This window comes from Acomys minous (genome assembly GCF_964271855.1).
Source record: "Acomys minous genome assembly, chromosome: 3".
NCBI classification, from domain to species: Eukaryota; Metazoa; Chordata; class Mammalia; order Rodentia; family Muridae; genus Acomys; species Acomys minous.
In genome coordinates, this window is record NC_140485.1 from 20,360,964 (window position 1) to 20,387,094 (window position 26,131).

Here is a 26,131-nt window from a genome sequence, read left to right on the forward strand (position 1 = left end):
TTCATTCCAAGCAAATAAGCAGTGTGTGTCTGCCCCAGCTCCCTGAGGGAGTGAGAGTTGTAAGAGGAGTTGCTGATCCTCCCATCTCTGTGAGGATTGTTTTGGGAGGACTTGATTGTCTGTCTTAGTCCCTCTCAGAAGAATCACCTCCTGTCAGGTTCCAGCTGTGAACTCTGCTAACACGTGTGTGATGGTTTGTGTGTTCATTCTAGACTGCTCCAGTTGTGCCAGCGAACTATGGCCCTGCCAGTCGGGCGAGGAATGTTTACCCTGTTTTCATACCATCCTGTTCCCACAGAGCCGTTGCCGATTCCTAAGCTGAACCTGACGGGTATGTTAAATCCTGGGCTCACCGACAAAGGACTGTTCTTACCCAAGTGGGGTTCTTTTGAATTAAAACCAAAGAAATGCTTCTCTGTCCTCTTCGATTTTAAGCATTAATAGCTGCTGTAGTGGCTACTGAAGTTCACATAGTAAATTGTTTTACTTTTCTCTTGGCTGTGACAAAATACTTGTGTCAGACAACTTAGGGGAGAAAGGAGTCACTTTGGCTCGCAGTTTAAGAGGACACGGTCCGTCATTGCAAGGGAAGCAGGGGAAGAGCAGCTGTGGCTGGAGCATCCTCAAGTCTGAACGATCTATCAGGAAGCAGGATCAGCTCTCTGGCTCAGTTCCTCCAGCCTTTCCCACACTCCACAAATACCGCAGTCTCCCAGAACAGTGCTACCAGCTGGGAAACAAGAAGTACATAGAACATAGCCTATTACTAATTTTGTATTTTACTATGATTATTTTAAGATGTAAAAAGGTCAGAGTTATTGTTGAAAAAGATGAAACTATTTAGGACTGAGTGGTGGTACACACCTTTAGTCCCAGCACTTAGGGCCAGAGGCAGATGGATCACTGAATTCCAGGCCAGCTTGGGCTACATAGTAAGACCTTGTTTTGTTGTTGTTGTTTTTAAATTAAGACTTGAATTTTAAATGATGTTAAAATCTAATGTATATAATATTTGGGTTCTCTTGAGGAACTCATTCTTTCTCTCTGGGTATACATGCTATAAATAAGTCACCTAATCTATTCTATTGTTTTTGATGACAGGTTAGACATCTTTTTTTTTGTTTTTTTGAGACAAGGTTTTTGTGTGTACCCGTGGCTGTCCTGGACTCACTTTGTAGACCAGGCTGGTTTTGAACTCACGGCGATCCACCTGCCTCTGCCTCCTGAGTGCTGAGATTAAAGACGTGTGCCAACATGCCCAGCATTAGACATCTTTAAAATGGTATTTTCAGAGTTTAAGGATTTTGGTAGCTTTGTTCAATAATCAGTATTTATTTTAAATGTGCACCCCGTTGTCATCTTGGCACAGTGGACATCGCAATAGTTTGATGAGTGTCCATTGATGAGTCAAGCTAACAAAAACCATTCAGAATATAAAGATAATTTTGTTCATGGCTGTGTACACAATATGCATCAAAATTCAAAGGAATTAGAAAAGTTCAAACTGAACTTATAGCATCATAGACATTTAATTTATATCATTTGTGGGCCATCACGCTAGAGTATTCCTTACTGTTTTCCTGGGAAACTTCTCTGTAAACAGACACTTCCTGTTCTGACACACTGTCTTGCTATGTAGCTCAGGCTGGCCTTAAAATTTCTGTCTTCCTGGCATGGCCTCTTGAATGCCAGGATTAAAGGCGTGTGCTATCATGTTCAGTTATATTTGCCATTTTAAAAGAAATTGTGTACTTGTTGTGTTTTTCATTGCGACCAACGGAAGCCATTTTAACTTTGAACAGACCTTGTGTGTAGATCTGGTGACTGCTTTCTTCCTTTCTTTATGTACAGAACACAGAGGTGGTGGCATGCTTGGGGCAGCCCTGGTCTGAGGAGTGAGGGGGGATCTGAGTGTACTAGTGCAGCTCACCTGAAAGTAACACCAAGAAGAACCATTTTCTTTAAAAATTTCCATCCTCCTTCTGTGGCCTCTTGAATGTCAAGATTGTAGGCATGTGCCACCATATTCGGTTAAATTTGGCATTTTAAAAGAAATTGTTAGGCCGGGCGGTGGTGGCGCACGCCTTTAATTCCAGCAACTCGGGAGGCAGAGGCAGGTGGATCGCTGTGAGTTCGAGGCCAGCCTGGTCTACAAAGTGAGTCCAGGACAGCAAGGCTACACAGAGAAACCATGTCTCGAAAAACAAAAAACAAACAAACAAAAAAGAAATTGTTTAGTTGTTGTGTATGTGTTTATATACGTTGGTGCCTGTGAGGGTGAGAGAGCAGAGCTGCAGCTGTAGGTGTTGTGTCCTCTGATGTGCATGCTTGGGAACTCAACTCTGCTCTTTCTTAAAGAACAGAAAATGGTCCTAACAGTGCATCTGTCTCTCCAGCTCAGAGTTTGCCATTTTTAACTACAGCATGCATTAGATACTTATAGATACTGGTTTGAGGAGGCATAGACATGTGAGTCAGAGATAGGGCAGGTTTCTGAAAGTCCTTGTCTCTTATAATGTACTTTACTGCCTGCAATCAGAATATAAAGTAAATTAATTAATTCATTCGTTAATTAAACGGGTGTACTTCAATATCCAGACAACAAGGCAGAGGTGAATGTTGCAATGAACCTCAGTGTCCTCAGGCACCTGTTGATATTTGTTATTCATAGCTAAGCTAATCTTCGTTTAGTTTCCGTCTACCTCCCCACACTTGCAAACACCACAGAGCAGCGAGAGCCCTGACCAGATAGTCTGAAGTTAAATTGGTGACAGTTATTTTATTGTGTTAGCAAACTAGACCCTGAAATATTCTAAACAATACAGTTTGTTTGTTTGGTTGTTGTTGTTGGAGATAGAGTCTCAGTGTGTAACCCTGAACCCTGCCTGGCCTGGAGCTCTATGTAGACCAGATTGGGCTCCGGTTCACAGAGATCCACCAGCCTTCGACTCTGGGTTCCTGGGATTACAGGCTTGTGCTGCCATGCCATGTTGTCTGTCTGTCTGTCATCTATCTATCTATCTATCTATCTATCCACATACATAATTTATATATGTATATTTTTAAATTAAATATTATTTTATTTTTTACATATACATTTATATTATTACACGTATATATAAACTACCTACATCAAGAAGAACCATGAAACAATCAGGAATTATATAAATGTTGCATTCGTAGTGGTTTGTATATGCATATTTAAGTATTTATGTGTATATGATATGTACCTGAGTGTCTGTATATATACCATGTGTCGGAAGGACTCCGAAGATGTCAGAGGAGGCAGTGGATCCCCAGGGAACAGTTACGAAGGGTTGTGAGCTGTGGTGTGGGTGCTGGGAACTGAACCTAGGTCCCCTGCAAGAGAAGCAAGTGCCCTTAACTGCTGACCCATCTCTCCAGCTCCCAGTAGGGGTTTTGAATGTTGCCTTATTTCAAAGATTTGAGTTTTAATTTTGTAAATTCTCTTACTTCACTTCTCCTTTGTCTGCCTAGGGCGAGCCCCTCCACGAAACACAACTGTAGATCTTAATAGTGGGAACATCGATGTGCCTCCCAATATGACAAGCTGGGCCAGCTTCCATAACGGTGTGGCTGCTGGCCTGAAGATAGCCCCTGCCTCCCAGATAGACTCAGCTTGGATCGTGTACAACAAGCCAAAGCACGCGGAGTTGGCCAATGAGTACGCGGGCTTTCTCATGGCCCTGGGTCTGAACGGGCACCTTACCAAGCTGGCTACTCTCAACATCCATGACTACTTGACCAAGGTGAGAACCTGTTCTCCCCGCGCCCCGCTGCCACTCATTGTCCTGCTCGCCCTGCTCACCGCTGCACCCCCAACTATGCTCATCTCATAGCAGGAAGCAGCCTTCCTAAAGTGAACGCCAGTGTGTGCCTCCTGCTCAGAGCCATGTACTTGCCCTCTGATGCTCTCAGTCTGCTGCGGGGGCCTGTGTGGTCCTGCTCACCTCTGCAGCCACTTTCCCACTCTTCCACTCTTGCTGTTTAGGTGTCCCACTTTCTTCTGCTTTTCCAGCTAATGTGGTGCGTTTCTTAAGGCATTCTAGTAATTTTGCAGCCCCTCCTAATAAAAAGTATTAGTCTCTTATGTAGCCTCATATGTTCTATATTCTTAATTTAAATTTTTGTGGATTTGTGTGTTTTTAATTTAGCATGTTTTCCCTATTAGAACACTATGAGAGCTGAGACCACACGTTTAGTCTCAGTGCCTGCCATGTAAGGTGCTTAGTGAAAGAGGCAGGCACTGTTTTATTTAAAACTGCGTGTGGGGCTGCGGAGGCAGCTCAGGAAAGTGCTTGCCATGCAGACGTGAAGACTTGAGTTTGCTTCCAGCACGCACATAAAAATGCCAGCTGTGGCAGAGCACGCTTGTAATCCTGGTGCTGCAGGGAGAAGGAAAGAGGACCTTGACCTTGCTGGCAACCAGTCCCAGGTCTCAGTGAGAGACTGTGCTTTAAAAAATAAGATGGTCAGCTTCCCAAGAACAACACACACACACACACACACACACACACACACACACACACACACACACACACACACTCAGTATTTCAAAAAAGCCATATTTGTTTTAGTGTCTGAGTTTTATTTTGTTTGTCTTTGTAGGGCCATGAAATGACAAGCATTGGACTGTTACTTGGTGTTTCTGCTGCAAAACTCGGCACCATGGACATGTCAATTACCCGGCTCCTCAGCATCCACGTTCCTGCTCTCTTGCCCCCAACGTCCACGGAGCTTGACGTGCCTCACAATGTCCAGGTGGCTGCTGTGGTTGGCATTGGCCTTGTTTATCAGGGCACAGCTCACCGACATACCGCGGAAGTCCTGTTGGCTGAAATAGGTATGTGGTTAACAATGTTTAATCTTTACAGGTGTACATTTTCCACTCAAACATCTAGACACAAAAACGATGGCAAAATTACGAAAATGAGAGAAAACAAAGAGTAGCTTTCGTGAGCATAGAATGATCAGATCATTGGTTAAGAGAAAAAAAAGCAACCCTCACAGGTCATGCAGCCCTGGCTTCTGCTGCTGTGCAGGAGGTAACCCTGAGTGGGCAAGGCCAGCTAGAGCGCTAGTGAGCATGCCTGCGTGTTCCTCTCACACCAGGCAGTGGCTAGCAGCGGCCCTCACTTACAGCGCCATTGTTAGGGTTCCTAATATAGCCTTGTTTTCTTCTGTTGGACAAGAACACTTGAAAAACCAAGTGATTGTCTCCTGTAACTTACGCACACCTGAGTTACCTCTCAATCGCTGGTAACGTAAGGGCCTTACATCTTAATGTACATGCTATGTAAACAGTTTTTACACTTGTATCGTGTAGGGAATAATATTGTGTAGGGAATAATGGTTGAAGTTTGTGCATGCTCAGTGCACAGTGCAGGCAGAGTTTTCTTTTCTTGTTTTTTTTTTTTTCCGAGACATTGTAGCTTTGCCTGTCCTGGACTCACTTTGTAGACCAGGCTGGCATCGAACTCACAGCAATCCATCTGCCTCTGCCTTCTGAGTGCTGAGATTAAAGACGTGCGCCACCACACCCAGCCAGAATTGTAAACATATTTTTGGTTTGTGCTTGGTTGAGTCCATGGGTGCAGAGCCTGTAGACAGGAGGCCACTGTACATACAAGTGACCAAATTTAACTTATAAATTACAGTACCAGACTAACACGGTAACTGGTGGGTGACTCTCATGCTCTAGTGACATCAGGCGTTTTATTCCTAGAATTCGGTATTTAATGTTGTCAGAACGTGGCTACCCGTAGGGAAGCCATGGAAAGTAAAAAGCTCTGGAGGCTTCTGACCTTCAGGGTATGCTGGTGAGGCTGCATCATCCTTTAGCACGACTGTGTCACAGAGCCCTGGCTGCCCCACTCCTACATAGTGAACTACCATAAACTGGCCTGCTGGCCTTGCTGTTCTAGTTCCGCTTTACCTGTTATCCTAGGACCCAGCTAGAGCGTGTATTTTCTGCTGGGACTGTGTGTGTGTAGAACTCAATAATAAAAGTACGTTCAGTCCCAGCTAAAGCCGGGAGCACATTTGCCAAATCCACCATAAAACTGTGTCAGGGGTGGCTGGGGCTGAGAGTTTGATCTGCCACAGTGATAATAGAAGATATTTACAAAACTGAAACATTCTTATACCAAAATATAATGTAGCATAAATTATAAGTAAAAAAAAAATACCCAAAGCTACCCAGCACTGCTGTTTAGAGCTTATTCATGTAGAGGGTAAGTAAACGGTGCTGTAGCATGTGGTCTTGAAGCCACACCACACCTCTTTCCAATTCTGCATACAAGCTTTCTTCTCTGATTCATCTATTTGTTTCTTCATATTGTTACCATCAGGATGTACATGGTATTATATTCTGCCTTTGAAAATGTTTCATTGTCATAAGTATTTTAAAATTGATTTGATTTTGTATAGCTTATGAAGTTTTCTAAAATGCCTAATTATCTTATTTTTAGAACTTTTATTTATTTATTTTAAAATACATATATGGGTGTTTTGCCTGCATGTATGCCTGTTTCACTGATTACTTTCACATACCTTTTTCTTTTGAATGTCATTTTTTTCTCTGAAAAATAAAAATTCCCAAAGTATGAACTCTTTCTGGAGGGAAACACATTTTGTTTGCCTAAAGCATGGTTCTCAACCTTCCTAATGCTGTGTGACCCCTTAATATAGTTCATGTTGTCAGCCTCCAGCCATAAAAGTATTTTTGTTGCTACTTCATAACTGTAATCTGGCTACTGTTATGACTCATAATTAAATATCTGATATGCCACTCCCAAAGGGATCACAACCCACAGGTTGAAAACTGCTGCCCTAAAGAGTTAATAGGAAGGAATGCTTTTAAAAGTATGAATTTTTTAAATCATAGGCACCCAGGATATTATATGCGGTCAAATGAAGACCTAGAACACAGTTTTTAACTTAAAAGGAGAAAGTAAATTAACATTCTATTTATTATACACTTGAGCATTTTAATCACATCTATGAATATGACTTGAATAATAAAAATAAAATTCAAATGGTTAAAAAATTTGTATTTTTTAGTGAAAACAGTCTTTTAAAACTAATTGCCCCTTTATTTAAGTGCTGGGGTGGGCTCCAGCATGGCAGTCAGAAGGCAGTTTGCTGGGGTTGCTCTCTGGCCAGCTCCAAAGCAATTGTCTCTTCAAAAAATATAATTCTTACCTTTTGCTAATTTAAAACCCAAAATTTCCCAGTATTTGAAAGTCTTTGCTGATAGAGAAGCTTTAATAGGTAAATTTAAGAACCTTTGGGAGCTTTAGATAAATGGCGAAGTTGGACACCTTTTGGACAGTGTCTTCAGCTTAGGTAACTGGAAAATGAACTCCCGAACACTTCTACAGGCTGGGATCTGTCGTAGGCTGGCTTGACCTGTGCTTCTCTGTCCTCCGCAGGGCGGCCCCCTGGTCCGGAAATGGAGTATTGCACTGACAGAGAGTCCTACTCCCTGGCTGCTGGCCTGGCCCTGGGCATGGTCTGCTTGGGGGTGAGTAGTCTGTCTCCCCTGCTTTTAAAGCAGTGCACCTCCACACTGAAATGCTCTGAATGATATCCTGTGACTTAACCCACTGCCCAAACTTTTCTTCTTTCTGGATTCTTTTCTCAAACTCTCTAGGTTTAACTAGAGAAAGATTCCTGAGATGTGAGACTTTAAGATCTCTTTCCCCTGTCTTAGATGTAAATGTTCACAGTTATATTTTTTTTAAATTTTTATTTTATGTGTGTGAATATTTTGCTTGCATGTCTGTCTGTTCACCATGTGTGTGCAGTGCCTGCCGATGGTGTTGAATGCCCTAAACTAGACCTGTCATGTGGGTACCCAAACTAGAGTTACATGTAGGTACCGCCATGTGGGTGCTGGGTACTGAGACCAGGTCCCCTGAAGAGCAGCTAGTGCTCCTTACTGCTGAGCCATCTCTCCAGCCCTGAAATTTATTGGAAAAAAAAAAAAATCAAGACGTAAGCTAAAGAATGATAAACTACTCTGGAAGAAAATAGGGCTGCAGAGATGGCTCAGTGGATAGCAATGTTTGCTGTGTGGCAGGGCTGGAGGGATGCTCAGAGGTTAAGAGCACTGGCTGCTCTTCCAGAGGACCTGAGTTGAATGCACATGATGGCTTTTAACACTCTATGAGATCTGGTACCCTCTTCTCATGGGCAGGCACACATGCAGGCAAGCATTGTACACATAATAAATAAATAATCTTAAAAAATAAAAAAGAGGGTTTGCTGTGTAAGCAGGAGGACTTGAGTTTGGATTTCAGTACACCCTGAAAGTGATAGAGCCAGATGCCCAGCATCCTCCTGTGCACATGTATATGAGGGATATGTATGTATGTATGTGTGTATGTATGTATGTATGTATGTATGTATGTATGTACCTGCATGCTCGTGGACATGCACCATGCATATAGTGATCACTCTCTTCTCTTCCTTTGTACACATATACAAATAGAAAGGTAGTAAAAACATATGTTTGAAAAACATATGATTGAAGCCTTAAGAATCTGTAGTGATTGCTAGAAATAGCCTTAACCCCTTTTGTGCTCTGTTGGTCACTGCATTGCCAAGGGTTGCCATAGCAGCTCTTGCTTTGTGACAGAACGCAGTGTCTGTTTGATCCATCTTTAACTCCATCCAAGAGATGTCTACAAAGCTACCAAAAACATTTCATGTAATTACTGTTTACTTGAAAATCCACCAAGGCAGTTTTCTAGTCAAGCTAAATGATATTCAGAGTGTTGTAGTGGAATCTGTTGCTTCTTGTGTGCATTCTGAGAATCTGTCATTGTTGGCCATGCATTTTCTCCTCACATCTGACATGAGCTGAAGAGGCAGGTGGTTCTATGTAAAAAGCATCACACTGTGGATCGGGACTGGAATTTTGGTCCTGACTAGTGGTGCATCCAGTCAGTTAACTACATCAGTGTCTGTCTGTTGGTTAAGCAGCCCCATGGCTGTTGAGCAGAACTGCTGGGTTTGGTATACAGCCCTGCCATTTAGTAGTTAGGTAATCTTGGGCTTGGTTAAATTGCACCTCCCTTTCCCCATTATAAATGAGTTTCTTTCTAGAAGCTACTCAGTAGTGTCCTAGTTTTGTTCTGTTGGTGTGATAAAGCACTGACCAAAAGCACCTTAGGTGAGGACAGGGTTTATTCTGGGCAGGAACTCAAGTCAGGAACCTGAGGCAGAAACCATGGAGGAGTGCTGCTTGTCGGCTTACTTGCTGCTTGCTCTCAGGACCACTTGCCTAGGGCAACCCCGCAGTGGGCAGGAGCCTCCCACATCAGCCACTTACCATGGCAGTCAGCCCCTGACAGACTGCTCCACAGGCCACCCTCCTCTACAGAGTTCCTGTTGAGGGTGTTTTTCTCAGGGGATTCTAGGCTGTATCAGGTTAACAAATAAAGCTAACAGGACAATCAGGGCTGCTAAATTGAGTTAACTCACTTTAAATACAACAGAACTGAACGTGGTACTGAGTGACTGTTCCATAAGGTACTGTTGTGATTGCTGGAAGAAGTCAGAGGTGCAGTAATGAAGGGACTCAGGGTCACAGTTCAGGGTTTGAATATCTACTCGATCTTTTCCTTTACTCTGAGTGTAATTACATCCTTTGACTTCTTCACGCATTTTATGAAATGAAAGTTTGTAGATCTGAATGTATATTATAATATTTATGAGAATTGATATCTTTTTTTTTTTTTTGGCTTTTCGAGACAGGGTCTCTCTGTGTAGCCTTGGCTGGCCTAGACTCACTTTGTAGACCAGGCTGGCTTCGAACTCACAGCAATCCGCCTGCCTCTGCCTCCCAAGTGCTGGGATTAAAGGCGTGTGCCACCACCGCCCGGCCAAAAATTGATATCTTGACATCAGTTGATGTGCATAATGTTTATTGTAATTGGAAAAATATCAAAATTAAAATATCTTCTGAGGTGTGTCTCTTTGTTTATCATGGCTGTGTGCTACTGATTTACTGCTGGAAGCCTTCTTTTCATCTCAGTTATTTCATTTTTCTAGCATGGCAGCAATTTGATTGGTATGTCTGATCTCAATGTGCCTGAGCAGCTGTATCAGTACATGGTCGGAGGTCATAGGCGCTTCCAAACTGGAATGCACAGGGAGAAACACAAGTCTCCAAGTTATCAAATTAAAGTAAGTCAATCAGAGTAAGAGATGAGAACGCCATAGGCTAAGAAATTAGCTGCAAAGTTGTGGCTTTCCTACAACAGCTGTACACGTGCTGGGGCTGTGCTCTGGCAGGTGAATTTAGAGCTCTTACACGAGTAAATTCTCTCACCAGGAAGGCGATACCATAAACGTGGACGTGACTTGTCCAGGTGCCACACTGGCTTTGGCTATGATCTACTTAAAGACCAATAACAGGTACTGGCACCCTCACCTGTCCCTCATCATGATGTGCGGCATCCTTTTTGTCCTCAGCCATACATCTTCTCAGTTGTGTTTCTCTCCCATGATAGAACAGCCTGAGGACTGTTCCCTCAGGTGATAGGAGCCGAATAGACTTTATTTAGGACCATTCTCTGTCAGGACACTTGTTGGTCCCAGGATCCCTACAGACACTAGAACCCACAAATGGTCTAGCCTCTCATATAAATGCATGGGATTTGCATGTAATTTATGCATTTCATCTTGCTACTTCAAATTAATCTGTAGATTATTTATAATATGAAATATGTACCATATCAATGGTTTTCAATTCTGAATTGTTTAGAGAATAATGATTAAAAAAAGACCATCTGTGTTTAATCTAGATTTAAGTGTCCCCCCCCCACTCCCCCTGTGTCCCCCCCCCCCCCCCCCCAGTATTTTCAAGTGGATCTGGAAGCAAGGATATGGAGGGCTAGCCCAAAGAGCTGCCAGTTCCCTTCAGAGATTTGGCTTAGCCCCGTGAGTACTGTGTAAGCCAGAGATACTTAGCGCTATTCTGTCCTTGTTCACTGTTTGTCAGAATGGCTTCTGCTTTGTTGAGAAGCTTTTTTAATGACTAAAGCTTCTATCCTAGCCTTTCCTGAGTTATGTCCTCAGCTCACCTTAATTCATTTAATTTGAAAAATATTCTGAGATTCATAAAACTCTACAAAGTTCTAAACTCCTGTAATTAGGAAAATTCTATACAGAATTAACAAAGTGGTAAAAGATATTATTAATATTCTATTCAGATAACTGTTATTTCAGTGTCCTTTTGATACTAGAGATATTTCAGTAAACAAGACAAAACTAAAAATACCCTGATGAAGCTTATGTTATAGTGAGACATAAAAAATAAATATTATGACAGAATGTGTGAAGCATTAATGGAAAAGCTAGGCATTTCCTCGGCGGGGGTGGGGGTGGGGGTGGGGGGGATAGTGTGATGTCTTGATTTGCTTGCCTGCCCTCTCCTTCATTTCTGTCCTCTACCAACAGATCTATTGCTGACTGGCTGCGAGCTCCAGATACCATGTATTTGCTGGACTTTGTGAAACCAGAATTTCTCTTGCTTAGGGTATGACGCTTTCTCATTTTCATTTTTCTTGACACGAGGGAGCACTTCATGGGATCCTCAGGTTTAGTTTGCAAATCTAAATGCCTTTCCACAAAAGGGTTTTACTTTTAACTTGCCAGGTTTTTCTGTTTGGCAATTTTCTTTTGAAGTTTCCCAAATAGAACTTAGGAGGCTAGGAAAGGTGGCCACCTTGATAGCTAGTACGTGGAATGACGTTTCCTGCCCTGTTGTTCAGCACCTACTAAGAGGCACCACGTGGGCGGGCCCTGTGTTGTTTTCAGTGGTCCTGAGGATGCAGCAGCGCTGTGAGGTTCAGTGCTGTCTACAGTTGTTCTGCGCTGCTTTCCTGTTTGAACCTAGAATGCGGAAGCTTTCAGATTGATGTGTATGCTGAGCTATGGCTCGTTCCTTTGTGATTTAAGCCTTTTCCAAACCCTTGAAACTCTGATGATGATGAGCTGAATTGTAATTTTCTTTAAGAGCTAGACCTTTGTTTTTAATATGTTTAGTTGATTGTGGGTGTGTGTTTTTTAAAGTAGTTGTTAGTTGGGACCTAATCCTTAGTTTACTTACTGTTAAAATTGTTAGAAAATACATGAGTTTTACCTAATTGACTTTATCTGTAATTCATTTTTAAGACGCTTGCCCGGTGCCTGATTTTGTGGGATGATATTTTACCAAGTTCCAAGTGGGTTGACAGCAATGTTCCTCAGGTGGGTACATAGAAACACTGTAACTTTAGTAACATAAGTTGTAATTGCTTGCAAGGTTTTTTTAAGATTTATTTTTATTATTTTTAAGTGTGTATGTGTCCACATGTTAGTGCTGACAGGGTTACGTGCAGTTCTGAGCTGCCTGTAGCAGCACTGTGAATTGAACTCAGGTCCTCTGAAGAGCAGTGCATGCTTGTAACTGCTGAGCGGTCTTTCCTGCTTAACTTTTAGGGGTACCTTTGGATGACAGAGAGAATTTCACTTTAAAAGTGTAGACTGAGGGCTGAGGAGATGGCAGAGCAGCTTGAGTGCTTATCTTGGGGAGCAAGAGGCCTAGAGCTTAGGCATCCAGCTCTTCCTCCTTCGCAGGGGTGGTCACGGGCTGAGGCGGCCTGGTCCTGCTCAAGCTCACCCTCTTCATGGGACCCTTCTATCCCAGACGCACTGGATCCCGGAGGCCATCTCTGGCAGAGGCTGTAGGCCGTGTGGTGGGGTGGGTAGTGCGGGAATCTTCTCTACTAAGCTTGCTGTGTATATTCTGTGTGGTTGTGCTTTCTGAAATGCTGGGGGTGTGTGGTATGTTAGGGTCCTCAGATCCCCTGTAAATCCTTGCGGGAGAAGGTAGAGATGAGATTCCTGTGCACAAGCTGGCAGACAAGATTAGAAATATTGGTGACTCCTGGGTTTGGTTAGGAGATCCTGCCTCAGTGGATAAGACAGGAGGAGGAGCAAGGGCGATTCTGATACCAGCCTCAGGCCTCTGTCCCTAAAGGGACCTTGAGGTCGGCTCAAGATAACCCAAGACCAAGTTCTCAGCACAGAGGAGATTCATTTGCCACAGAGGGACAGAGGGCAGGGACAAGTGACAAAGGAGTTTGAGGACAAGAGAGAAGGGAGAGGGGCCAGGGGTGTTTGTCCCTGAGGGACAAAGGACTGCTTCTGGAGAGAGAACAGACAGACAAGAGAGAGATGTGGCCTCTAGGCAAATGGCAGTTTATAATGGTGCAATGGGAGACCCCATGTTAAGATGAGTTTGTTAATTTCGGTTGGACAGGTTAATTAGGGTAGCCACAAGGGGGCTTTTGATTGCTATACTTTAATACTTTTATAGCTGGACCTTGGTGGTCACCCCCAGGAGGAGGAAGTGGCCAAATTAAGGGAGTAGACCTTGGTGGCTACCTTGAGGAATGTCATCTAACAGTTTAGCAAGGAAGAGGGAAATGGGGGGGTGCAAGGCCTACCAGAGCTGCGTTTGCCATGCTGAGGCCTGCTAGAGCTCCTTCAGGTCCCCCTGTACACACACAAGTGTAGGCACCCACACACATATAAGCATGCATGTATACATGTCACACGCCAGATGAACATGTGCATGAAAAGTAGTTAAAAAAAATTGGCAAAAACTTGTACACTGACCACAGACCTCTTGGTCTTCCCTTGTCCTATGAGGCTTGAAAGTATATTGTATAAAATTAAATGACTCTACAGATATATTTTTGATATTTTATTCTAAGTATACATTTGTCTAAGATTCTGTTATAAAATTTGCAATTTTACCATATGTACGAAACAAGCTAAGTATATTAGTTAAAAGCAAGCAGTCTCTGTGTAACAGGCTTTAGATTCAGTATTGTAAGTAGCTGTTGCTGAAAGCCAGTGTGTCCTGTATTATTTCCCTTCCATACTCTATGTAGAACACATTTAAAACTAAAACATGAGTGAGCTTTGTATGTACACCCATGTTACTGATGGATTCTGTAGTTAACATTTTACCTGATAAATTTGTCTAATTGCACATCTATCTGCTTACCTAGTCCTTTATTTCACTCATAATTTTAAAATACATTTTAAGTTACAAACAGTAATGAGCTTCTCTGTAATATCTCAGTATGGGTATCATTAGCTAGATACCAATAATTAGTTTCACTTATTCTATTAAGATAAATTTCTATATTGTGGGACACACAGTTAAGTGTGCTGTCAGTGAGACGTGACTGGTGACGTGCCTGTGGACACAAACCCTGTCCTGATGCTGTGGAACACACAGTTAAGTGTGCTGTCAGTGAGACGTGGCTGGTGACATGCCTGTGGACACAAACTCTGTCCTGATGCTGTGGGACACACAGTTAAGTGTGCTGTCAGTGAGACGTGGCTGGTGACGTGCCTGTGGACACAAACCCTGTCCTGATGCTGTGGAACACACAGTTAAGTGTGCTGTCAGTGAGACGTGGCTGGTGACGTGCCTGCGGACACAAACCCTGTCCCGATGCTGTGGGACACACAGTTAAGTGTGCTGTCAGTGAGACGTGGCTGGTGACGTGCCTGCGGACACAAACCCTGTCCTGATGCTGTGGAACACACAGTTAAGTGTGCTGTCAGTGAGACGTGGCTGGTGACGTGCCTGTGGACACAAACCCTGTCCTGATGCTGTGGGACACACAGTTAAGTGTGCTGTCAGTGAGACGTGGCTGGTGACGTGCCTGTGGACACAAACCCTGTCCTGATGCTGTGGAACACACAGTTAAGTGTACTGTCAGTGAGACGTGGCTGGTGACCTGCCTGCAGACACAAACCCTGTCCTGATGCTGTGGGACACACAGTTAAGTGTGCTGTCAGTGAGACGTGGCTGGTGACGTGCCTGTGGACACAAACCCTGTCCTGATGCTGTGGGACACACAGTTAAGTGTACTGTCAGTGAGACGTGGCTGGTGACGTGCCTGTGGACACAAACCCTGTCCTGATGCTGTGGGACACACAGTTAAGTGTGCTGTCAGTGAGACGTGACTGGTGACGTGCCTGTGGACACAAACCCTGTCCTGATGCTGTGGGACACACAGTTAAGTGTGCTGTCAGTGAGACGTGACTGGTGACGTGCCTGCGGACACAAACCCTGTCCTGATGCTGTGGAACACACAGTTAAGTGTACTGTCAGTGAGACGTGGCTGGTGACGTGCCTGTGGACACAAACCCTGTCCTGATGCTGTGGAACACACAGTTAAGTGTACTGTCAGTGAGACGTGGCTGGTGACGTGCCTGCGGACACAAACCCTGTCCTGATGCTGTGGAACACACAGTTAAGTGTACTGTCAGTGAGACGTGGCTGGTGACGTGCCTGCGGACACAAACCCTGTCCTGATGCTGTGGGACACACAGTTAAGTGTGCTGTCAGTGAGACGTGGCTGGTGACGTGCCTGTGGACACAAACCCTGTCCTGATGCTGTGGGACACACAGTTAAGTGTGCTGTCAGTGAGACGTGGCTGGTGACGTGCCTGTGGACACAAACCCTGTCCTGATGCTGTGGGACACACAGTTAAGTGTGCTGTCAGTGAGACGTGGCTGGTGACGTGCCTGCGGACACAAACCCTGTCCTGATGCTGTGGAACACACAGTTAAGTGTGCTGTCAGTGAGATGTGACTGGTGTCTTGCCTGCAGACACAAACCCTGTCCTGATGCTGCGTCTCTGAGCACTGATCCTCCCACCTGCAAATGTGTCCCCCAGACACATTGCTGATGAGTTGATTTTACATATCTTTGTAGTACGGATCTTTTGTATGAGCTTTTTGCTCAGCATGGCATGTGATATCACTGAGTATATTAATAGTTCTTCCTTTAGGTTTATTCTGTCGTGTGAACATGCCAGTTTTCTTTCTGTTGTCTTTTGCTGGGCACCCATGCAGTTTCAGTTTATTGATGTCATGGGTCAAGCTATTGTGAAAATACGCAGTAACCGGTGCACAGATGCTGAGGCTTAGTGCACTATGCTATGTGGGCCATGGACAGAATCATCCTGATAGCCCAGATGCTGGCTCTTAACACCTGGCTGGCCTCACTTGGGATCCTCCTGTTTCCATCCTCTGAGTGTGGACTCACAGGCACACACCACACTGATTTTATTTTCCATATACATCTACCTACTTGCAAGTGATTACAGCTCTCTCTTTGATCTATTCTTATTTTTATTATTTTTAATAACTTGAGAAGACCATAGGAAGCTGATGAAGAACCAGATCCTAGAGGGATTTTCTTCCCAGTGTTGACAACATGTTCTTAGGCTTTTAGTTGATGCGCAGTGTGCTCCTGTGACCATGGCTGGTATATGGTGATGACTGTAGCCAATACAAACGGCTTCTGTACGCAGCCTGCTAATTCTAAGAGCTGTCAGCGCATTAATTTCCAGTATGTGCACTTACAGATGAGTCACAGAGCTATCAGGCAACTCGTGTGAGCCTTAGCGTTGGGCTTTGAGGCTGGGCCGTCAAGCTCCAGGGTTTATGTTCTACCAAAGACCCAAAGGAGGCCCAGCGAGGTACCTCAGTGAGTTGGTGAAGGCTCTGGCTGCCAATCCTGGTAGACCTGAGTTTAATCCAGGAAACACTACACGGTAGGAGAGAATTGTAGTTACAAGAAGTCCTCTGACCTTTACACATGCAACTTCTCACAGCAAACAAACAAACATACAAACAAATAAAACAAGTGAAAGGATTTTAGAAGTGCCTACAGTCCAAGCAGAAATTCCTGTGTCACAGGTAAATTCTGTATGTTCCTATATGCTACAGTTAAGTTCTAGTACACATGAATGTTACAACGGGTTATCCATGTATATATAAGTCACTCACTTTGGAGTATATTTTCTATAAATACAGCTCTGACAGCTAGTTCATGATATATTTGTAACTAGAACAGTGGGAAAGTGGTGTTCAGACATTATTGCTTTCTGTCTTGACAGATTATAAGAGAAAATAGTATCTCTCTGAGTGAAATTGAATTGCCTTGTTCAGAGGATTTGAATCTGGAAACCTTGTCGTAAGTAATGTAATTTATAGTATTAACTATGTTAGCACTTGTCAGATCAGTTAGGTTACATAGGAGAAGCGGGGCTTGGTTTGAGTAATTCTGAATCCTTTGTGTGGGATACATGAGATCCTGTCTCAAACAATTAAAAAATGGAAATTTAAATGTTCTTTCCCCTTTTCTCATTCTTTTCATGGTTGAGGGAAATACTTTTGAAAATTGTCCTTCCTTGCAGTATATGAAAGAATGTTGTGTAAGAGGGAGGCTGTATCAGTCAGGGTCACATGTCTTCTGTAGTCATGGTCCTCTGACATCTGCTGATTGGTTAGGGACCTTCTTCAGCAGTCTCAGAAGGCTGTAAATTAGTTTGGAAAAGATGAATATTATTTTTATTCCAAGAGGGTAAATGATAATGGATTTTAAAGGACAGTAGCAACATTATGTTTCCTATAATCTGTTTTCAGGCAAGCACACGTCTATATAATCGCAGGAGCCTGCTTGTCTCTGGGTTTTCGATTTGCTGGCTCAGAAAACTTATCAGCATTTAACTGTTTGGTGAGAAAGATCTTGGCTCGTGCTGCTGTGTTGCGCTCTCCTTCTGTTTTACAGTCAAAGCCTTAAGATGCCACTTTTAACATGCAAGTTTTCTTCTCTTTTTCCAGCATAAATTTGCAAAAGATTTTATGAATTATTTATCTGCACCCAATGCTTCTGTGGTAAGTCTTTTGTTTTTTTTTCTCCTGTTTGGGAATAAAGTAAACAAAGAACATTCATAGATAAGCCATAAAATTGTGAGTTATCAAATACCTTTGCTATTTGAATTTAAAGTGAGATTGAAGTACTGCTTGTCTCTGTGTTTTGGTCTTAAGATACTAAATTAGGTGAGAATGCGGTTACCCTTGAAAATATATGATTTGTGGGTGTGTACATTTCTAATTCTTTTATTTTAAAGATTTGTTTGTTTATTTATTTATTTATTTATTTATTTGTTTTATATACAGGGCTCTGCCTATATGTACACATGCAGGCCAGAAAGGGAGTCAGATCTCATTATAGATGGTTGTGAGCCACCATGTGGTTGCTGAGAATTGAACTCAGGACCTCTGGAAGAGCAACCAGTGCTCTTAACCTCTGAGCCATCTCTCCAGCCCAACATTTCTAGTTCTTATGATAAGAATAAATGAGAGGCATATAATTTCTGTGGATTGTCATGTCACTGAATGCCAAAACTTTCCTTTAAAAACCAAAAAGCTAGTGAGGATGCAGTTTTCTTGAGACATTGCTTCCTGATAACAAGAGACTACAAGATCTTATTTCCTGGTTAGCGACACACACCTGTCCAGTAGTTTTATAATGTGAAAAATTAAAAACATCAGAAGCTCCCAAAGTATTTAAGTTATAGGCTGTCCATATGGCCTTACACATTGGATGTAGCAAAATCATGCTGTAGAAGGCTTTTGTGTGTACGAGAATTGCTTATAAGTTATTAAAGGGCTAGCGTGCGTAGTAGTGTCTTGATTTTCATCTATAAACATATATGTATGTACAGGAAGAACTTCTGAGAGAATGGTGACTATAGGGTTAATGCCAGTTTTCAGTGGGTGGTTCATTGGATACTTTATGATGCTGTATTTTTAAACTCTACATTGAATTATATTTCATAACCAGAATATTTATTTTTGTATATTTAGTTTTAAAATAATAAGCATTTGTAATCTCCCAATGTCAGATATTTTGGTAATTAAGAAAGATAACAAAAATTAACAGAGTCGCGTTTGTGTGTCGTCAGACAGGGCCCTACAACCTTGAGACCTGTCTGAGTGTGGTCCTGCTGTCCCTCGCCATGGTGATGGCTGGCTCTGGGAACCTGAAGGTGCTGCAGCTCTGTCGCTTCCTGCACATGAAGACGGGCGGGGAGATGAACTACGGCTTCCACTTGGCCCACCACATGGCCCTGGGCCTCCTCTTTTTGGGAGGAGGAAGGTAATGAGTATGCTTTGTTTTATTTGTTCTTTACTTAAAAAGAATCCATGAGGGAGATCCATAGAAGTAATCTATTTTTTTTTTTTTTTTCACTTTTAAAAGTATATTTTTCTGTTTTTGGCCTTTTTCATACAAATCTGGGATTTGTCATTTTCATAGTAAGTAACCCGGTAAAACATTAATTAGAGCTGCACTAACTCTACCAGTTGCAGAGGGTTGAAGTGTCAGTGCCACATCAGCTTTTAACTGTGGCTTCACTTACCTATCTGATGTCTGTGACTTTGGATAACTGCTGTAGTTTCTGAAAGTTATGTAGGCTTATTGTCTCCTTTCCACAAGTATTAAAAAAAATAGAGATTTGAAAAATAGAGATTATGTGTGTTTTCTTACTATGTTTTATGACAATTGCTTCTTTTTAATGATTTAAAAGTATCAATGCTTAAAGGCTGGGGGCTGCAGCTCAGTCATAAAGCACTTACCTATCATGTATAATACCCAACTTTAGAATTCTTGGCACAATAATGAAAATTAGAGAGCCAATAAGAATGGATAAAGGAATGTTAATTATAAAAATTCTTTTGTATTTTATGTTTTTGAAGTTACTTCCTTCCAAACAAGTACCTGCATCGACTGTGCTCTCACAGTCCCATGTGCACCATGCCCATGTGTGACTGTTTGCTTGTCTTCCAGATTGAATCACTTTTCTGCGTCTCTGCTTCTGCCTTTATTTTATAAAAATGTTTTATTTTTAATTATGTGTTTGTATGTGTGTGTGTCTGTGTAAGGGTTTATGCACATGAGTACGGTCCCCTGGAGCTTGGGTTCAGGCAATTGTGAGCTGCCAAACATGGGTGCTGAGAGCCAAACTGGGCTCCTTTGCAAAAGCAGCTCATACTCTTAACCACTGAGCCCTCTCCCCAGCCCCTGGCAGTGCGTTTTAGTGATTGGTTTATTTTTAAATGGTCACATGTTTTCTGTGAGATTGATATTTATAACAGCCTGCACTGCTACATTTAATCCCTAAGTTTCTACTGTTAATATATGAATCTTCATCTTTGAATTTTGATTTATCAAAATGATAAAATACTTTGTCACCCTCACTCTGCTGTTTTAGGGTAAACACTGTGTATTAATTCCTGGGTTGACTTTTGGCATTTGTAGAGCGTTGCTTCTGTTTTGAGTATAGTCAGTCTGTAAATGATGCAAGGACTAAACTGTAAAGAGCTGTACCCTGCCGAGGCCACACTTCGCTTGCCATGGCTTCTTACCAGTACTGTTACAGTACAGCCCCCCTCTGACCCAAGAAAGCTTGAAGGCATGAGCAGGGCGTTAACAGTTGTCCGCCCCTCTGGGTTTGCCTTGCAGGTATTCTCTGAGCACATCCAACTCGTCCATTGCCGCTCTTCTCTGTGCCCTCTACCCGCATTTCCCGGCCCACAGCACTGACAACCGGTGAGTCCTGTGCAATGCTTAGCCTGTTTCCTGAAGGTAGTCAGTCCGCTCTACTTTCATGGACTGTTGCTTTGTTTTTGACCTTACTTTCCTGGATGAATGTTTTAAGTGTCTCTTTCAAAGTATTAGACTAGAAGAAAATTCTGGACATCTGATGTCTGGTCATTTTCACACCTGTCAAACTGTTGTAAAGCCAGATAGAGTTGTCTCCAGGTACAAATTTACCATACAAACTTCAGTAGCCAAGGGAATTATAAAAATATTTTTTTCTGTTATAATTATTTAATTCAAAGAAAGAAACTTAATCTGACTTAGTGGTGACGTGAGAACCTTCTGTCACACAATTGCTGAGTTCTGTGTAAATGACATCAACAAGAAACAAAAATAGAGACCTATTAAAAAAAAACCCACACAATTTAGAAGTGGTGGGAGGCAGTAACCCTAAGTTAAATAAAGTCAGCATCATAGAACATTTAGAGAGCATTGTAGAGCACAAAGAATTACCAACTAGTCCATTTCCAGGGAAAAAGGAATAAATGACATAAGGCAGTAGGCCATGTACTTAATCGATAGCGCCCTCTGTTGTCTGCCCAAAGAGCTGGCCACCAAGCCCCTAGGATCCCAGGGTCCACTTGTCTTCAGTCTCCTGACACTGGAGGTGTTACAGGCGTGTCCCTCTGCACCCTATATTGGGTTTGGGGATCCAAACTCACGTCTCATACTCAAACCCCGTGCACTTTAGCAACCCCACTGAGTCATCTCCTCATCCCTGTTTTTTTATTGTAATCCTATTTCATCACTCTTTACTGGGATCTAAAAATTAAGCGTTTATGTGTACCTTCTAAAATATAAGTTGTGAAGATTCACAAGCAAACATACACACACGTTACCACTCCCATATCAGTGTTTTACTGGTTATTTTAGTGGTGTGTGTGGTAGTTTGTACGCAAGGATGTGTACATAAAGCGCTGCTCTGAGGAGAACTGACTGGCATCCTTTCTTCCCTACGAACCCTGAAGAAAAAACCCAGCATCTGCAGCACATCCCCTAGAAAGGTGACGAGAGGTGTCGTGTGGAGCACCCAAGAGTGGTTGGACATGGCTATTTTAATCAGTGTCCAGGCCACCATTAGTAAATACTTTCTTATTAAGGGAATTGTTACTTTCTTATAAAACTTTTTATCTGTGAACTCAGGTGAAGAATTCTTGGATCAAAGATCTAAGTAGTTTCTTAGAATTTTTTTGTACCCTTTGGGGTCTGCAAGGTAGCTTAGTAGAAAAAGGTGCTTGTTTCCAATTTTAAACTGGAATTTGTCATCTTCATTTCAGATTCTTCATAACAGTGATTGTCAGGAGTCTGGTCTTGTCACTTCTGTGTTTTCTGTGCACAGGTATCACCTCCAGGCCCTCCGGCACCTCTATGTGCTAGCTGCGGAGCCAAGGCTCCTGGTTCCCGTGGATGTGGACACAAACACGCCCTGCTACGCCCTCATAGAAGTTACATACAAGGTACTGACTCTCCCTGCCATCTTTGCAGGTCAGATGATCTTAAAAGCATTTTAGCAAAAGGTGATAATACCAAGTGAACAGTCACAAAGACTGAAGCTTCCTGAGTTGCTGCTAATTGCCGGGCTGTGCAAGTTCTTGTATTTGGGTGTAACTTTAGACACCGTCAGCTGTTCCTTTGCCCTTAGAGATGACCACAGGGAAATGTTCCTGGTGACTTTATGTGGCTAGTTACAGTGTTCTGCAAAGTGAGTTAGTTTAAAATGATTCTTAAGGTTTGGTTTTGCTGAATGTTTGAAATCCCCAAATTGTGTATTGAGTAATCTTTCATTGGAATCCACATATAGACTACAAATCATGAAGTCTGTACCAAATCATTAAATACTTCTGTTTGTCAAAACGTGCTACACTTCCATATGTGAAAGTGAGGTGATGGTGTCATTTCCTAAAGGACATGAGTGACCCGGCATGAGTACAGTGGTGACAGTGTGGTAGTTGGAGGGCTGTGTGGCATGCTAGAGTGCTCTTATCCTGGTGAGGAGTTTGGGGCAACTGTCACAGTGGAAGAGAGGCTGAGAAGTGAGGCTTGTTGTCAGCATGTGTATCAGCCCACGCTGTAGAGGCACAGCCCTTCAAGATTGCTGCTCAGTGAAGGGCAAGCCCCAGGGTCCTGAGAGGATAATGCTCTGAAATAGAGTGTAGCCTTGAGGCCCTTTAAGGTGTGAGTATTAGGGCTGTGGCTGTAGCTCAGCTCCAGCAAGCACCGGGCTCTGGGCTCGGCCTAGCACTGCCAAGCAGAAGACTATCAGAGGAGTTGTGCTATTTCAGAGTGACCGCTTTGCCAATGCTGGCTGTGTTTTGCCTTTGTACAGAGCACTCAGTGGTACGAACAGACCAAAGAAGAGCTGATGGCTCCAACGCTCCTTCCAGAGCTTCATCTTTTAAAGCAGGTGAGCTGGTGTGGCCTGGGTGGTTTACCCACGGGGGAAATTGAAACAGAGCTGCACAGCTATAAAGGTTCCCTGTTTAAGAAAAGAGGAGAGCACCAGCAGCAGGAGCAATGTTTACAAGGGCAGAGGAGGTCTTGGCTTAGAGGATTTTACTGATACGATAGTCTCTATCCTTTCAGAACACGGTTCACAGCAGTTGGATCTTGTTAACCAATAGGGGCTCATTGTAGCCAAGTCACTGTTTCCTCTGAGAAGCACGCTCGGCTCGCCAGCCTTGAGTGACTGTTTATTCTTCTCCCTGCAGATGAAAGTTAAAGGGCCGAGATACTGGGAGCTGCTCATAGACTTGAGCAAGGGAGAGCAGCACTTGAAGTAAGTACGCAGAGCTGGCAGGTGTGCACAGACGTCTACAGGGTGGTGAGGTCCTAGAGTATGTCCGGGTGGTGTTTGTCACTCTTTGGTCTCATGCTAGGCAGCACGTAGGGCATGTTGAACAATGTGGTCTATGCCTTTGAAACAGGGTTTGCTTTAGGATGTCGAAGTTTTAATTTGAAAGTCAAACTGTAAATGTTTACACATGTTCATGGAGTAACTAGAGCTGACTTGGCATGAGACAGTGATGGGGATTTCTGTGGGTACAGGAAGACTTGATATAAAGGGGACCTTTCGTTCCGTCTGATTCTTGTCAGACGGTTTCTGTTGCCTCCTTTCACTATTCTCTTGTTACAGCTAACAAGGCTGTGGTAGGTAAATCATATGCAAGCCATTACTTAGCATGTTAATGTTATTATACCTTGGGAATGTGTACATTGTTTAAATTCATAGAAAGTTTTGAGATGCATGTAAAAGTGTCTTTGTCTGGTCCCAGTTGTATCTCCTGATTCTCTGGCAGCTAATTTCTGTTTGTGCTTAGAATAATTAGTATTTTCTTTCTACTGCAAGCCAGTCACTAGCTCTGCAGTGCTTTAAGATAGGGCGTATTGCTAGGGCCACAGGAACCAGCAGGGTTAGGTTAGAGCCCTGAGAAGAGCTCAGCCTTGAGCAGGTGGATCCCTTCCCAGTGAACACGCGTCTGGCCCTCCTCCCGTGCACTCAGTCATTTTGCGCCTAGTGAACAGTCCTGCCAGAGGATGGAGACGGCTTCCTCCCATTCAAGAGCGGCATGGAAAACACTCGCTTTAGCCGAGAACTACCAACAATACTTCCCATAAAGCCATCTCTTTCTTTCTTTTAGGTCTATTCTTTCCAAAGACGGAGTTTTATATGTAAAGCTCAGAGCAGGCCAGCTCTCCTACAAGGAAGATCCAATGGGGTGGCAGAGTCTGTTGGCACAGACTGTTTCTAACAGGAACTCGGAAGCCCGGGCTTTCAAGGTAGTGCCGTGTGTCACTTAGCGCCTTCTTTTACTGCTGTGGGCCGTGAAGCTGAGCACACCATTGTTTCATTGCTACCGCTGCAGTGGTGTCTAGCATGAAGAAATAGTTAAAATAAAAGCGTGAGTTAGCTCGTACTGTGGAAGGGATCGGTGCATAGTTCATATTCTAGAATTCATTTCCATCATTAGAAACGTGTTCTGTAGTCTAGATTTAATGTCAGCCCTAAGAGTTTCAGAGATCTTCAGAGTTCCTGGGACTTGGGCCACACATAGCAAAGATATGTCCGCTCAGCAGCCATGATGTCAAGTGCGTTGTTCTTGGTGGCAATCAAAAGAGTGTTGCTGGAGTGCTTGAAGAAATTTTTTGGCTTAAGTTAGCACTATCTCTTTTTCTAAAGATGAGAGTTTACATGAAAAGCTAATCTAATTTGTAGGCAAGTTTCAACTTAATTTTGACTACTGAAAGAATGTAAAAATTAAAAGATAGCTCAGTGTCCTGCCTGCTGGGAGTTTAGAACTAAAATAGGAAATTGAAATTGAAAATACTCTATTTCAGTCTTGATTAAGTGGAATACTAAGGTTTTTTTTCCCTTACTAATTTTTTACACAAAAAATTAAAATTCGTGCCTTAGCTGATTTTAAATGTGAGATGTTTCTAATGATGATTAAATACAATGCTGACATGCAACCATCACTAGAGCAGTCGCAGCTTGCTGACCTAAGCTGTCAGCTAGCCCCAGGCAGCTCCTCCGCTTGCTCTGTCTGTGGTTCTAGCTCCTCTGAAGGTCACAGTAGCTGTCCTCTTTTGGTAGCTCACTTGAGTGAGACTCCTCTTTCCTTACTCTTCCCTATGATTGGACTTGTTTCTTGGTTTTTCGAGACAGGTTTTTTTTTGTGTGTGTGTAGCCTTAGCTGTCCTGGATTCACTCTGTAGACCAGGCTGGCCTCGAACTCAAGAGATCCACCTGCCTCTGCCTCACGAGTGCTGGGACTAAAGGTGCGCACCATCACTGCCTGGCTGAGTATTTGTGCTTCTCAACAGGCTTTTTAGTTAGACATGGAGGGAAGGAGGAAAGCCTTCTGCAGGTGTTTTATAACAAAAAAGGACACGTTTATTGTTGGCTTTTTGGTACTCAGTACTTTATATTAGCTTGTGCAAAAGCTTCTTGCAGCTTAGCAGAACAGGGTGACAAAGCTCCAGCTTCGTCTTGCTGAACCATGTGTGAAATGGGGGGAGAGTTCTAACTGCAGAGCTCACAGTGTGAGCAGAAAGGGAAGTAATAGTTGGTTATCTCACTTAAAGTGTGATTTTTCTTTTTTAGCCGGAAACAATTTCGTCATTCACTTCTGATCCGGCACTTCTGTCATTTGCTGAATATTTCTGCAAGCCGACCGTGAACATGGGTCAAGTAAGTGTTACGGTTTGCTGGGCCTCAGGACAAGATTTATAGTTCTAGCAGTGGACAACCAAAGTCACCTGTAATACCCATGTCTGCCTTTGAGACTGATGGCATCCTTCACATGCATGTGTCAGAGATTGCGGCTAAAACCTGCGCCTTCCGTTGCCGCCACCACCACGCCTTCCCCTCTCCCCAGCCCCCTTGCTGGGCTTGATTCTGAGAGCCCTCTGTACTTACCTGTGTGCTTTTTAAATAAGTAAATAAATATTTATTTATTTATTTATTATACAGTATTCTGCCCACATGTGTGCCTACAGGCCAGAAGAGGGCACCATTATAGACAGTTATGAGCCACTGTGTGGTTGCTGGGAATTGAACTCAGGTCCTTTGTAAG

General features: G+C 43.1%; 1 protein-coding gene across 2 annotated transcripts in view; it reads left to right on the plus strand.

The window, feature by feature from the left end:
* ANAPC1 (anaphase promoting complex subunit 1) overlaps positions 1 to 26,131 on the plus strand; it is a 77,166-nt gene that overhangs the window by 44,302 nt on the left and 6,733 nt on the right. For both annotated transcript variants that reach the window (XM_084774589.1, XM_084774590.1), the window contains exons 27-44: positions 213 to 331; positions 3,499 to 3,770; positions 4,630 to 4,864; positions 7,455 to 7,546; positions 10,081 to 10,215; positions 10,364 to 10,446; positions 11,491 to 11,569; positions 12,208 to 12,282; positions 17,008 to 17,084; positions 17,537 to 17,627; positions 17,735 to 17,788; positions 18,862 to 19,055; positions 20,421 to 20,507; positions 21,898 to 22,015; positions 22,885 to 22,962; positions 23,267 to 23,334; positions 24,197 to 24,335; positions 25,660 to 25,746. In XM_084774589.1, the coding sequence (XP_084630715.1) occupies positions 213 to 331; positions 3,499 to 3,770; positions 4,630 to 4,864; positions 7,455 to 7,546; positions 10,081 to 10,215; positions 10,364 to 10,446; positions 11,491 to 11,569; positions 12,208 to 12,282; positions 17,008 to 17,084; positions 17,537 to 17,627; positions 17,735 to 17,788; positions 18,862 to 19,055; positions 20,421 to 20,507; positions 21,898 to 22,015; positions 22,885 to 22,962; positions 23,267 to 23,334; positions 24,197 to 24,335; positions 25,660 to 25,746 (2,083 nt within the window). The remainder of the gene's footprint in view (positions 1 to 212; positions 332 to 3,498; positions 3,771 to 4,629; positions 4,865 to 7,454; positions 7,547 to 10,080; positions 10,216 to 10,363; positions 10,447 to 11,490; positions 11,570 to 12,207; positions 12,283 to 17,007; positions 17,085 to 17,536; positions 17,628 to 17,734; positions 17,789 to 18,861; positions 19,056 to 20,420; positions 20,508 to 21,897; positions 22,016 to 22,884; positions 22,963 to 23,266; positions 23,335 to 24,196; positions 24,336 to 25,659; positions 25,747 to 26,131) is intronic.